General features: G+C 48.8%; 1 protein-coding gene across 2 annotated transcripts in view; it reads right to left on the bottom strand.

The window, feature by feature from the left end:
* ARHGEF18 (Rho/Rac guanine nucleotide exchange factor 18) overlaps positions 1–15,160 on the bottom strand; it is a 52,464-nt gene that overhangs the window by 25,889 nt on the left and 11,415 nt on the right. For both annotated transcript variants that reach the window (XM_083720180.1, XM_083720179.1), the window contains exons 4-10: positions 12,779–12,983; positions 12,413–12,530; positions 11,316–11,373; positions 10,446–10,490; positions 10,129–10,209; positions 9,901–10,006; positions 8,930–9,086 (exon numbers count right to left, since the gene is read on the bottom strand). In XM_083720180.1, the coding sequence (XP_083576306.1) occupies positions 8,930–9,086; positions 9,901–10,006; positions 10,129–10,209; positions 10,446–10,490; positions 11,316–11,373; positions 12,413–12,530; positions 12,779–12,983 (770 nt within the window). The remainder of the gene's footprint in view (positions 1–8,929; positions 9,087–9,900; positions 10,007–10,128; positions 10,210–10,445; positions 10,491–11,315; positions 11,374–12,412; positions 12,531–12,778; positions 12,984–15,160) is intronic.

The following is a 15,160-nucleotide window of genomic DNA, read 5'->3' as shown; positions in this document are numbered from 1 at the left end:
CTGGGAACCTCCAGAGACAGTTTGGCTGCTCCGACAAGGTTCCTCGGATAAAGAGGCTCTTGCTTAAAACACACCCACCCTTGTAAGCTCTTTCTGAACCGGCAACCACCAGCTTCGTTGCTGCCTTCGTCCTGCCGCTGCCGGAAGCACAGAAGACGTCAGGAATCGGAGGCTGCTGTCTCCAAGACAAGCTGAACCGGCTTCAGCAATTCACGCAAGATAGAGGCCGGTGGGAAGGGGGTGGGGAGCCCACAGCAGGGTGTTCCCAGTCTGACCCTTCTGCAAACTGGGTGGGGCAACTGCCCCATATGAGAATGAGGGCAACGAATGTTCAGAGTGGTTAGAAAGCAGTGTGTGGGGTTGTCTGCTTCAAAGGCCCCTAAAAACAACCCCAAGTGCCAGAGGTGCATACTCAGGGGGTAACTGGCTTTGCAAACCCATGGGCACCGGGAAATTAAGCCTCCTTGGGAGATAAAAACAGAACTTCCATGTGTGCCTGGGCACTCGGGGCCCAGGAAACGGGAGCCTTCTGTTCATCCCCAAGCCTGTTCGCCTGGAGAAGATCTCCGCTCACCACAGGGGAGCGGCTGTTTATGAGGCAGGCGGCAGCGCTCATAACCCTAGAGGCCACGTAGTCCGACCCCCTACAATGCAGGAAAACTTTGCCCAACCAGGAAGCTCAAACTCGCAGCCCAGAGAATTAAAGGGTCTCGTGCGCTACCGACCGAGCGGGCCAGATGTTTTCCACCTTTTAATTTTCATCCGTTATAACTGCTCTGTTTTATATGCATTGCTAAAAGGGGATGGGGTCTGGAAAGAGCGAGGGGGAGACAGGTGAGAGCCACTGAGCTAATCTCTAAATGGCCCCCACTCCACAAAAAGGCATCTCTTTCTACCTGCAAAGGCTCCTTCGCCTCCTTTCAAGGCCGACAGTCCCAAGGTGAAACACGTTTCAGCCCCAAAACCAGCTATATCAGAACGTTTTGTTTTTTTCAAAGCAGCAAGGAAAGGGTGAAGGAAACCAGGAACTCCCGTGCCTAGGATGACCTCACCCTGAAAGGTATTCCGAGCATCTAGGAAGTGGGAAAGGGCAAAAATAAACAGAAACCGAACAGGCCGGGCTCCAGAGATCCCCTCCTGCCTGCCTTGCTTAAAAACACAAACTCCTGCAGGGGCTCTTGGGGGCAAAATCTGGGGAGGATTCACGGAGTGCAGTTAGTGGCTTGGGGCGGGGAGGGGACCAGCCCCAGGACACATGTCCGGACAGGTGGGGCAAAGAAAGCGAGACCCGGCTGAGGCCTGCAGGTGCAGATGGGACCCTCTGCAAGGCAGAAGTCACAGCGGAGGAATCCTTGGCCCCCAATATCTGTTTGGAAACCTCCAACAGAGGAGAGTTCACCTACTGGGGGAGTCCAGCCCCCTGTCAAAACCCCTCTTAACACTCAGAAACAGCTTCCTGCTACAGTGGGACCTCAGTTTTCGAACGTAATCCGTTTCGGAAGACCGTTCAGCTTCCAAAACATTCAAAAACTGAAAGCGGAAGCCTCAACAGGAGGAGTACCAGGAAGAATGGATGAAATTTAAAGACTATTTAGCTAAATATGTTAAGATAACTTAATTGGAAAAGCTTGCAAATATCAGATAGGCTTAGGGTTTAAATATGTAAGGATAGGATTTAAGATGCTTAAAGCTAAATTAGAAAGAATGAAAGACGTTAAGTGATCAAGTTAATTTTTTTGTAAAAATTGATTTTGGAAAACTTAAAATGGCATATAATGAAATCCAACCAAGGGGATTTGAGGAAGTCACTTAATAATGTTACCAAGATTCAAACAGGATGTATGTATCTTTGGTTTAAATTTTTGGAAAATTAATTAAAAAAATTGAAAACAAACAAACAAAACATTTGAAAACTGAAAGTGGAAGCCTCAGCACAAGAGGGAAACTCAAAACGGAAGGCACAAGGCACGTTCAGCTTCCGAAAACCATTCGAAAACCGAATCATTTACTTCCAGGTTTCACTGGAGCGGCAAAAATAAAAATATGTATAAAAATGTGACAGCCCTTCCGATATTTGAAGATGGCTATTGTGCCTGGCCTCTTCTCCAGGCTAAGCATGCTCAGCTTCTTCAACGGCTGCTCATAAGGTTTGCTTTCTGCTAGGGCGATATCTGGTTTTCAACATCGTGATGCATCATCAGCTAAGCAGATACCAATCTATCTCCCCCGGACTTTAAACTGGTTTTGGGCGATATATCGATATAGGGCCCTGCCTACTTCCCCTTGACCTGGAGTGCAGGAGCATCTGGAGGGAACAACACGAGCTGCTGGTTAGGGCACCTCTGGCCATGCCCTGCTTGTGGAAGAAAACTCCAAGAGCGGGGGAAATGTGCAGCCAGAGATACACAGGAGGAAGGTCTTTCCTCCAGCATGGCGCTGGTAACGCCAAGGTTTTGGGTTTGATTCGAACAGTCTCCCTTCCACCTTGACAATTCCATCCTCCCATTTTATTATTATAACCATTATGTTTACTTTGATTAAAAAGAATGCATGTAATACATTAGAATTAGGAGTTTTGCCTGGGATGTCAATGAGACGATAAGGATGATAAATGGGATTATCATAATTTTTTTTAAAAATCGCATTTTGCCACATGCATGCATGTATGTCCCCTGGGGCCAGGGACCTAATCTTTATGCTGCTTAATAAAGAACCATGCATTCTAATGGAGCTATGAAAATGAGAAGATATTAAGAATTTAGATTTTAACAGAGAAGGGTGACCAAGAGTCTGGAAGCCAAGCCTTATGGGGAACAGTTGAAGGAGCTGGGTATGTTTAGCCTGGAACAGAGGAGGCTGAGAGGAGAGGCTTCTCTTCAACATCTGTGCAAACTTTGTATAGCTCTCGGACCCCCAGCACGGCCCTCCCAGTCCTGCCCAGGCCTCCAACCCCTTGGCATATAAACAGTGAGGGAGGGTATGTTTAGGAAAAGGGATGAACAGAGCCCCAAATTTCCCTGCCAGAGGGAGGTGGCGAAGGGAGGGCGACCGCGGACAGGAATTTATCTGCTTGCTGATGACCTGAGAGTTAATTTTATTGTGTACTATTATATTCTAACAGATCACTGAATATTACTTTATTTGATACAAGCCGTTCTGTTTTGAAGTTCTGCTTCCTTATGACTTTTAGTATTGGAATTTATTATAAGGTGCATGTTCGTCATATATTTCGTTGCCCTAAACCGCCTTGTGTGTAGTAATACAGTCGTACCTTGGTTGTCGTACCTTGGTACTCATCCGTTTTGGCTCTCGAACACCGCAAGCCCGCAAAACAAGAGGATTCCAGTTATTATTATTATTATTATTATTATTATTATTATTATCCCCCTTTAAGGTCCACTGGCAGGATAGAGCCATTTAAAAACGCAGTTTTAAAAAGTGTTCTTATAGGGTGGCTCCTAATGTGTCAAAAGTCCAAGTTAAAAGAGGTGTGTCTTAAGCACACAAAAGAAACTATATAACTAAGACGTTGGGTGAACCTGAAGGGAACAGTAAAGTCATGACAACTGCAACTAGTTACGGGCCTAACTCTAAAACTGATAAATTGTTGCTTTCCTTTAACCTATTACAATTGTTATATTATAGCACTGTCATGCCAATAATGTACCACATTGTGTCCAAAATTAAAGCTGTAGAAATAAACTAAATCTGATGCCTAGAGAGCTCAGTTGGTTTTTGTAACTATACAGCTTTTAGAAGACATTTCTAATGTCTGATTTTTCATTACGCTTTTAAATTTGTTGGAAGCCACCCAGAGTGGCTGGGGCGAACCAGCCAGATAGGCGTGGTGCAAATAATAAAATTATTATTATTATTATTATTACTATGGCAGGTGGTTTGGGGTGGTATTTGCAGAAGCCTCTGGGCGACACGGCCCTCAGCCACAAACTCGGATGTGCCAGCGAGGACTTTAGACTTTGGAGCCGAACTGCAAATCGCCCGCTGCGTTTGTCCTTCGCAAGGTCGGCGTTCGCTCCCTTCTTCCCCTTCACCCAAAACGCTCTTGGCCAAAACATCCGTTGAAAGGTAACCAGAAGCGGCCGGAGGGAATCGATCAGAGGCAAGATGCCAAACCACGCCTACGGAAGCTGCTGTTGAGAGAGGCGGCCACCTCAGTCAACCCAGCCAGCGGTCAGAGACAGTGGGAGGGTCCTTCACGTAGCACGGTGTTAAACGGTGGAACTCCCTCCCACTGGTTGCTGCATACAGAAGGGGCGTTGATCTTGCATTCGAATCCTGGTCAGTCGCTGTGAGAACAGGATGCTGGACTAGATGGGCCCGACGGATCCGGCAGACTCCTCGGTCGTCCTCCTGTCCCCACAGTGACCCGATGCCCCAAAGCCCCCAAACAGGATCTGAGCGACAGGGGAGCCGCTCTCCCCACCTGTGACTCCCAGGCAACTGGCCTTATTCAGACATGTTTGCTGCGACTCCCTGTACACATCTTCAGGATCTCCTCCATCCCGGGTGCTCGGAGGGTCCCCCATGTGGGGGAGGGGTTGCCAGGGATCCCCTTTCTATGTCCCAGGGGGAAGAGGGAGAGGGGCTGGACGCCACTAGGACCCAGTGCCCTCTTGCCATGCTCTGCGGGCGCAAGTCCTGAGGACAGCGGGGGGGGGGGCAGGCCTCTCCGAGCACCGCAGGAGCCCCTTCCCGGGGGCGGGGTGGGGCTTGCACTCTGGATTTGAACCAGGGACCAACGTCCTTCCACCTGGCCAGAGATCTTCCTCCAGCATCCCCATCCTGACACACATACTCTGCGGTCTGCAGGCCCCATGGTCATGGAGTGGGCAGTTTCTTCTTGCTACAATGGCTCCCCAATCCTCGTTTTAGACGCATGAGGACTAGAAACTTGATTTTCTGCAAGAGGACTAGGAACTTGACTTCCCACGTCTGCAAGAGCAACAGGCTCCCCTTCCTCGTTTTAGATGCAGGAGGACTAGGAGCTTGTTTCCTCAAGAGGACTAGGAACTTGACTTTCCCCATCTGGGAGAGCCATAGGCTTTCCAATCCTCGTTTCAGATGCATGAGGACTAGCAACTTGACGTTCAAGACACCCAGCTCCATGCAGCTCTACACACACAGAATAACACCCCCCCTCGCTTTGGGGGCGCGCCTCGCTTGGCATAACAGGTTGGCAACCACTGACCTCTGACGTCATCAGAAGGGGCCAGACGTCATCGGGAGGGGCCCGGCCGTTCAGGCCCGCGTCGCCTGCCCGGCTCTCTCTCAGCGGCGGAGGCGGCGGCGGGTTCTCCTGGCGCCCCGAGGAAGCCCGACCGGCGCAGCCTCCTCCTCTTCTTCCTCCTCCTCCTCCTCCTCCTCGCTAAGCCACTTCCCCCTCGGCCCTCCATCTCGCGAGACTTCCCCGCCCATTCCCGCAGGCTCTCGCGAGGCGCGCCTCCCCTCAGGCCACGGAGAGCGGGTATAAGTCGGTCACGCCCCCCCACCCGAGATCTCGCGAGATCCCACGGCTGTCCTTTCGAAAGCTCCCGCGGCTCGGTAGAGAGAGGAGCAGAGGCGGCGGCTCAAGGTATCGCGAGACTTCGCCTCTGCTCCTCCTCTCGCGACGGTTGGTCGCTATGGCAACCGCGTCGGCCTTCCGAGGTCTTCTTATTTTGGCGGGGAAAATAATACCGGCAAATCACATCATAATAATATTAATAATAATATCGTGATAAAACAACACACGCTCCTTTTTCTCACTACTTTATAGGGTTTTTTTTACATTTCCCCCTTCATTTTATTTTATTTTATTTTAATTAATTCGCTTTTTTTTTGTCAGTGCAAAATAAAGGGGGGGGGGAGAATACGTTTCATTTATTTGTGTTTCAATTTCAGTTTCAATTTCATTTATTTGTATTTTAATTCGATTTTCTACTTTCAGCCGACTATTTATTTATTTATTTATTTATTGAATTTATATCTATCTCCTTCAATTTTTATTAATTATTTCCCCACACCGCCCCTTTGTAATTCGTGGGAATTCGTGGGCTGTGATAATTCACTATTTAATATTAAAGTTAAAGGCAGTTTGAGAGGCTGCCTTTGAGAAAAAAAGAAAAGCTGAGGTAATTTTAAAGCAGGGTTGCGAATTTTCCTCAGTGTTGTCTTTTTATCTCCTCACAAAATGCTTTGAGGGATTTATTATTATCATTTTTAACAATCAGGCCGTGTCTAAATGTTATGAAATTTATATATTAAAAAAACACCCCCACACAGAGCTTGGTTTTAACGGAGGAGGAGGGGAATGCAGACGTGTTTTGTATCAATTTAATATACGCGAAATCATTTTTAACCACACAAAATTCAAATTTTATTACATTGATTAAGTTTAAAGGCGGTTTGACAGGCCGCCTTGAAAGCCTTAAGCTGAGGTGATTTTAATGTTTTAGTGTTTTAACATTAAAATCACCTCAGCTTTAAAGTCAAAGCGCCTTTAAACTTAATGTAATAAAATTTGAATTGAATGTCCGCCTTCGGCTGGCGTCTTTGTCCATCAAAGTCCTGAGGAAATAAATTAGCGTTTTAGCAGATCCATCTCAATTCCACTCTGAAATTAATAGTCATGATCTTTCATTGCTCTGAGTATAAAACCTATTTCCCCTCGGATTTAAATTAAATTCTACAATGTTTGGTGTTTTCTGCTTGAACTGTTCGGTTCACAAAGTCTGATCAAACATTTAAAAAACCCGCTCAATTTTTAAAAAAATGTCTGGCTTAGCTAACAAATGTTTGATTTTTCTATTAATATTTTAATCAGTATTAATAATTGTATTAAAAATTGGTATTGTTATAATGAGGATATTATTGGATGGTAATTGAAAACTAATAATGTTTTTTTAATATTATTAATTTTATTTTTAAATTAGATTTTGCAATTTAATATTCGACACATTTAACATATAAAAGAGAAAAATAAAGAGAAAAATAAAGCACAATTCCCCCACCCCAGAACTTCCCTCGGCTTCCCCTTCTGGTTCTTTAACTATTTGCTACTTGTGCTTAACTTTTGTCTTATTTTCCATCTTTAAACTTAATGCTCTTATCTTCTTACCATTTTTATACCCAATTTTCTTCCAATTACATCTTGCATTTCATTAATTCCCAGATTGTTATTTATTAACCTTTACTCTTGTTTCCTTAGTTGTAAATGTTTACAAAAATAATAATATTCATTTAATTTTTATTTAAATCACTGTTAATTTGCATTCAAAATATATGTTTACAGCCATTGGTTTCATGGAGCTGTTTCATTTTTTTTTTTAAATGGCTTTTTATTAAATTTTTCACAAACAAAAATAAAACAAAATGAAACAATATTTTAGTCATCATTTTATGTCATCTTATTTACACTGCGTAAATAAGCTGCATAAATAAGCTCATTGAGCTGTTTCAAATTGTTTCCAATGCTGCAACCTTCGGGCAAACAAATAATATTTGTTATGTGTCGCAATGTTGGCGGGTTAGACTAGATGACCCACAGGGGTCCCTTTCTCCAACCCTATTCCAATTCCACGATAGAATTCTGCGCTCAGTCATTCAATTTATTTGCTCTTATTTGTCTCCCTAGCTGCCGTTCCCACGCCTAGAAGCTGCCCGGATGAAGGACAGATACCAACAGAAAGGCTTTAAGATGTGGATTCGTGGTGGATGGTAAGTAGGCTGAATAAAAATCAATGATATTTTAAAATAATAATTTAAAATTCAGGTTTTTTTCTGGGTTAAATCCGGGGTTTTTTCATTTAAATCGGATTTTAAAAATAAAATGCTTTCGGAGGAAAAATCTTTTCTATTTAAGTTACATTATAGACCAAAGGCTATTCATCAGGAAATGGTGATTTGTTTTAAGTTTTTCATGTGCGCTAAAACTCAGTCTAAGCTTCTTCTTTTTTAAAAAAAATCCATTTAACCACATCAGTTAACAAACATGGATACAGTTAACAAAAATGGATACAACATGTTTGAATTGTTACTAAGGAAATAAAGTACAGCAGAAAAGTTGTCCAAATATAAACAGTTAACTTATTAAAACTCACCGTAATTTCATAATTATCTGTCAATGTATTTCTAAAAGTATAACCAAATCTGCAATTTTTGATACAACTGTAAAAACTACTCTGAAAATTTATTATTCCAAAAATGAAACCTGCATCTGGTTGTAAATATTAAGATTATACCACTTTTTTTCTGTAAAAAAAGTGATTTGAATCAACTCTTACTGAATAGTCCTTTAAATCGTGAATCAAATCAAATCCACCCTGATGGTAAGGCAATATTTCAACGGCTGCCAGCTCCATTAACGGGCGACCCCAAAATGCGCCTGTTTTGTGCTGAAAACCTTGCATTTCTCGTGCCTCCCCTTCCAAGTGGAGAAATTGGCGCAGCAAATCGGGGTCACAAGTTAATTAATGCCGGTCCTCTGATGGACTCCAAACAGGCGCCAAATTTTTGTGCCGGTTTTGTACTGCCAACCCCATGTTTTGTGCCGCCTCCCCACCAAAAACCGAGCGATCGACACTCAAATTGGGTCCACAAGCAAATGGCCCCCGAACCCAACCTGACCCCAAACCAGTGCCAGGGTTGTGTGTGCTGGGTTTGGCGCTGTTTTGTGCCGCTTTCCGTGCCACCCCGCAAAACGGAGCAATCGATACCCAAACCAAACCTATTTCTGATTGGCCACAAAACTTGCAGCTTTGTCCGAAAGCAGTTCTGCCTGTGGCTGGGAATCGCATGTGAAGAGGGAGAGGAGTTTGCAGGGAGCAGGTGCCAAGCCAGGGTGCAACGGTGCCCGGGACCCCCCCCCCCCGCCAAGCAGGCATGCATGGGCCAGGGGAGCCCCCGGTGACCTCGGGGGGCCGCTACTCACTCAAGCACTGCAGCCCCGCTTTGTTCAACAAGCTCTTGCCACAGAGGGAGCAGCAGGCAGTGGCCGAGAAGGCGCCCGGCGTCAGCTCATGCCCATGCAGTGCCCGCGGCTGCTCCTTCACCTCCACCGCCTCCTTCTCGCGGCCTTTGCTCTTACCCTGAAAAGAAGAGTAGAAAATTCAGACCGTGGGAACCACCGGGGCCAAATGCAGGCAAGCTTAGGTCCAGGGGCCGGAGGTGGCCCTCCGCACCTCTCAGCCTGCCCCCCACCTGCCCGCCTCCTTGCTTGCAACCGGTCAAGGGGGTGACCTTCCTCCTCCAGCTCATTGCTGCCCCTTGCAGAACTCAAGAGGGGGGGGGGCAAAGCTAGAACTAGTTGGCTCCACCTTTCATTGCCTCTGGCTCTGCCTCCTTCCCGGGCTCCAGTGGGCACCAGCCGCCACTGCCCTTTGGGAAAGCCTGAGCTCCACCTCTTGTTGTTTCTAGCTCCGCCTCCCTTTGGAGCTCCCTGCTTTCCCAGTGGGCACCTGCCACCACTGCCTTTCAGGGAAGCCTTAGCTCTGCCTCTCCTTGCCTCTGGCTCTGCCTCCTTCATGGGCTCCAGTGGGCACCAACCACCACTGCCCTTTGGGAAAGTCTTAGCTCCGCCTCTCCTTGCCTCTGGCTCCACCTGCTTCATGGACTCCAATGGGCACCAATCAGCACTGCCCTTTGGGGAAGCCTTGGCTCCGCCTCTCCCTGCCTCTGGCTCCGCCTCCTTTCTGGGCACCAGGTGCCACTGCCTTTTTGGGAAGCCTTAGCTCCGCCTCTCCCTGCCTCTGGTTCCGCCTCCTTTCCAGGCTCCCTGCTTCCCACCCCGCACATCTCCCGTGGGCACCCACCTCCACTGGTTGGGGTGGAGCAGGAGAGAGCTCTCCCTCCCGAGCCAACCAGCAAAGACCACCCAAACCTCCGCCCGGCTCTGCCCCTCACCTTCTCCTTCTGCCATGATCCGGTGACCCGGTTGCGGAGGTTGCTCAAGCGGCGCCTCACCTTGGTCCCTCTCTCGGCCTTGTCGCTCTTCCCACTGTCTTCAGTCCTAGGTAGGGAAAGAAAGGGCGGAGGGTGGTTCAGGGGTCTTGTGTGAGCTTTATTAAATTCATTTCTTACACCTTCGGAGCACTCTGCGCCCCCCCCCCCCCGCAAGAGTGGATCACTCACTCGTTAGACAGGAACTCGAACCAGGTCAGGTTCTGCGGGGCTTCGCCGTTGCCTTCGGGGGCGCACAGCCCGTGCTTTGCCCTGGAACAGGAACCAGGCGTGGAAATATGTCAGGAGGGGGTGTGTGTGGCTCCTCTGAGCTGAGCGTCAAAATGGTGGCTAGGAAACAGAGATGCTTCAGGGAACAGGCTCAGCCCTGGGGCTCAGAAGCTGGGGCCTTCTGCATTCAAAGCACATGCTCTGCCGCCACCATTTTCCAGCCTCCCCCCTGTCCCACTCTGAGATGAGGATTCATTCCCACAACCACCAAGACTCACCCGTGGTACTGAGTCAGCTCCTTCAGCACCTGTTGCACCATCAGCCTGTTGTTGAGAGAAGGGATAACGTCAGAGACGGGGCTGAGGCGAGAATTGATGCCCGTGTCATGTCCATCTGCCCCCCTCCCCGCCTTCGTCAGGGGTCAGCTATGTCCACAGCCCTGGATCTTTTCCTGGGACCCATGGGCAGCTCAGTTGGTAGAGCACAAGACCCTTCATCTCAGGGTCGTGGGTTCAAGTGCAAAAGAAGATCCCTGCACTGCAGGGGGTTGTATTAAATGACCCCCATGGTCCCTTTTCAACTCTGCAATTCTATCGTGTAAAGAAAATACCCAGCTGACCCTTAGGTCCAGTCGTGGCCGACTCTAGGGTTGCGGCGCTCATCTCACTTTACTGGCCGAGGGAGCCGGTGTACAGCTTCCGGGTCGTGTGGCCAGCAGGACTAAGCCGCTTCTGGCGAACCAGAGCAGCGCACGGAAACGCCGTTTACCTTCCCGCCGGAGCGGTACCTATTTATCTACTTGCACTTGACGTGCTTTTGAACTGCTAGGTTGGCAGGAGCAGGGACCGAGCAACGGGAGCTCACCACGCTGTGGGGATTTGAGCTGCCAACCTTCTGATCAGCAACTTCTAGGCTCTGTGGTTTAACCCACAGCGCCACCCGCGTCCCTAAAGAAAATACATCAGGCCAATTTTCCCGGCGGGAGATTCCTCACAGCTCTGTTTCAAACGGACCTGGGTCCTTGCGGGAGGGGGCTCTCCAGTTCTGCACTATGCAGCGCTACAGAGCAGACGGTGGTGGAAGTGTTTGGGGGGCATCCTCAGAGTCTGGGGTGTGTGAACTGGGGGCAAAGGGCAGAGGCCACTTACACTTGCTCCGGGGCTACCTGGTCCTTTTCAATCAGCTCCAGCACCGGGGGCGCTATCCCTGAAATGCAACACCAGAAGCAGCAACCTTTGTTCACTGTACTTTTCCATGTATATTTGGGGGAGGGGGTTGCTGAAAATCACTCACCCGCACGTGTTAAAAAATCCGCCTCTCGTCTGTCCCCTTGCCAGCAGAAGCTGCCAATAACACGCCCAATAGCCGCTTACAGCCGCGGCAGCAGCCAATTAATTATCCACCCTATGCACTATCCACGTATAAGATGACCCCCACTTTTTAGTTTCGTTTTTAAATAAAAAAACCTAGTCTTGTACATGGAAAAGTACGGTACGTATTATTTGAAAAGATGGATAAATTGATCACATTGTAAAACGATCAGCCTTTGTGTTTTAAAAAAACAAAACCACAACAGCCCCACATCCTGATTTGTCTGCATGAAAGTTTTCGGCGGGGGTGGTAGGGAGACATATGGATTAGACGACGTCTCGCGCTTCTTGAGCATCCGTTCCGACTTACTTGCACAGGGAAGTTAAAACAACACGGCATCAGAGCAAAGTGCTATCACCCTCACGTTTTTCTGTGCATTTTATTGGCAAAAGAGAAAGGGAGGCTGATATATTTTTGGGGTGGGATAGGTGCGGGAATGGGGTCATTGCGCCAGATGGCCAAAGTAGCTTTGTTCAAGTAAGCCAACTTTGCCGCTGTGTGATTTGCATCCCCATCCACAAACACGGTTTGGTGTTTTCATACTGCAAACCGCCCTGTGGCCCTTGGATAGAGGTGCATTATATAAATGAAATTAATGGAATGAAATAGCAGCAGTCTCCAGAAGGGCCCAAGAATTCCAGCTCAAGGCCTATAGACTCCCTGGGATGGTTTTGCCGTAGGGATAAGCCTGGGAGAACCTCTCTCCCAAAAACAACTTCTAAGGAAAAATGGAGAGTTCCCTTTTCTTTGGGTCTGGACCCATCAGCCTACATAAATGAGTCCCACCAAATTTGGGGCTGGACCAGAAGCCCTCTCCCCCTCCTGTCACTGTGCCTGCATGCAATAAAGACCATGTCCCACGAGGACCACTGACCCATGGTGACCGGAAGCGAGACCTCCAGGCTGCGGGACATGCGCAAGGAGGAGGCGCCATCGCAGGGGGCTGGGACAGACTTGGACCTCAGCCGCTTCCCTCCAGCACTGCTGAAACCCTGGGAAAAGCAAAGGAAGAGGAGGAGGAAGGAAGGAAGGAAGGAAGGAGATTCTGTTAGCATGAAGGGCCCTGTAGGGCTTTGAATCCTATTCCAAAACCATCTCCAAACCACAAATCTGGTTGAATCCCTTTCCATAGAAAACTTCGTGCTGAAAAATAGTATTCTTATTCTTATTTAATACCCGGAATCTCGTCTCGTATGCCAGATAAGTCTCTGCGTTATCGCTACCACCTAAGGCGACTCACGTCTTTGCCGGGCTTCTGGACGAGGCCCAGGTCCAGGCGCAAGGGCTCAATCTCCACTTTGATCACTGTGCTGCTGCTGCTGCCGACGCCGCTCCAAGCTGCTAGTCCTGCTAGAGGCGCATGTGGTGGATCGGGAGGCGGCTTCTCCTTTTCGTCGCCCTCCTGCTCCGCGTCGCTTCCCATTTCGGAGGCGTCCAGGCTGAACCTGGTTGTTTTGGGGAAGGAAGGAGAGGTTTGGCGGCAACGAGAGAAACTCTGCAGTTAGGAGTCACCAATGTCCTCCTTGGGTTTGTCTCATCATCTGTTTCTGAAGCCATCCTGGTCAGAGGTTCCCTGGGGGAAGTGAGGAGTCCTAAGACGAAACAGGCCCTGACTCTCCCCACCCCTTGCAGCTCCTTGCTCAAGTTTCCCCCTCGAAATTTCAGACTTGACAGCCAAAGAGGCAAAGCCCTCTTTGAAATCAATGGTCAATTTCAGTCGTTCTCTAATGCTGGAGAGGAAGTGGTGGTGGGGGATGGGGGAGGAATTCGACCCGGTTCACATTTAAAGCCGGGATGATCAAATCCACTTTTTCCAGGACACCGTGAGGACCGAAATGCAGGACTCCCTCCACAGTCCACGCTCCTCTGAAACCTGCGAGGCCGTTTTCCAAGCAGAGAACCTTTTGTGGAAAACGGGCATATTGGAGAGGGAAGCGGGCATGGAAATGAATATGTTGTTCGTGGAAAATAATACACATTAGAGGAAGAGGGATTGCTTGTACAGTCACCAAAGAAAGTGCGTATTGGCAGAATTTGCCCTAAAATGAGGATTTATAAATAATTATTAAAGAAATGCAGGGAGCTTGACAGAAACTGACAGAAGGAAATGTACAGATACTTCTACCCCTTTGCGCTCACTGGTGAGGGCTGGTCAGATGTGGGGCAGGGAGGGGTTCCAGCCCCTTTGCAAAAAAATAATCAAAAAATCATCTATGTGCAAGTTTGGCTCAGGTTGCCCCCAGTGTTGCCCCGTCTGCCAGGCCTCAGACACAAGCAGCGCAGCTCCTGCCCCTTTTCGACAAGAGAGCCCTGCCAAGATCGCCAACGGAGATTGTTTCCTCCACCCCCACCCTGCCCTGGCACCTTATAAGGAGGGGAGAGTTAAAAATAGCCCCTCTCTCTCCTGGCCGATCAATAGTGCCCCTTTGGAGCCGCAGGGGAGGGACATCTCCCCGCGAGAGATCTGCTCAGCCGCAGCCTTAAAAAGGGTGGCCGTCTGGCATCAGTTCCGTAGCCCCGCGGAACAAAATGTATTTTTAATTCTCCTTTGCAGGCCCTGCCAACGTTTCCACTCTGCAGAAGTGGCAGGGCAGGTTTGAAAGCCCAAAAGCTGTCTCTGTCGCTGGTGCTTGGCACCCTAAAAGAAATGGCTTTCGAGCGCGTCAATTTGGGAACAAGAAACAGGAGCCAAGCAGGCTTTGCGAGGCCTGGGGTCACCGGAGCAAACTGGGAGCACTTGGCAGAATATTCAGGCATTCACCCAAGGCAGCTGAATCAAGGGCACATTCCATGGCAAAGCAAGAGCTGAGTAACGGCATAGGCAGGGGTGGCCAACTGGAGCCTCAGGGAAGCTGCTGGATCAGGACAGGGGCCCCTCTAGCCCACAATGGCTGACCAGATGCCCCCATTCCCAGCTAAAACGCAAGAGCAGCTCTCCCCTCCAGCTGATATTCAGAGCCGTCCTGGCTAGCAGCCATCGCTAGCCCTCTCCTCCTCCAGGAATTTGTCCCATCCTTTTTAAAAAGCCAAGTTGCTGGCCTTCCTTGCATTCCTGTGGCATGGAGTTCCGTTGTTTGGCTCCGCGCTGCATGAAGAAGAACCTTCCAAAATTCACCTTCACAAGTGTTATGAGAGAGGGAACAAAGGCTGTACTGGAGATTGAACAGGATGCCCCCCCCCCCCAGCACGCAGGCCCAGGGGTGCGGCACAAAAACCTCTCCTCTCCACTCCGAGGACGGATACAAGGAAGTCAGGCAGAGGGACCAACAGTGGAGGAGGAGGAGGAGGAGGAGAGCAGGCCTGACTCCAATGGCTGTGGAGGAAGTCACTGGCGGAGTGCAAAAGGCTCCCAAAGCAAACTTTTTGAGTTTCCAGTCTCTCTCAGCTTCAGAGGCACCATTACAACTCCTTGCTTAAGGAGCCCAGGTACGCCTCTGAGAGGGAGGAGACGTACCTGTCTCCACTTTCTGCATGCCTCGCATAATTTTATAAACTCCTGCCATGTCGCCTTTTCTCAGATGGCTTTAAGAGGAAGGGACGCGTTCATGGCAATTGCTCTGCCTTCCGCAGCTTCTGGATAAGAAACTCTGGAAACCACAGGAGGGGAGGTTTCACAGAGGCT

The sequence above is a fragment of the Podarcis gaigeae genome (assembly GCF_964106915.1).
Source record: "Podarcis gaigeae genome assembly, chromosome: 18".
NCBI lineage: Eukaryota > Metazoa > Chordata > Lepidosauria > Squamata > Lacertidae > Podarcis > Podarcis gaigeae.
The sequence above is the reverse complement of the archived record's forward strand: the minus strand, read 5'-3'. Positions and strand labels throughout refer to the sequence as shown.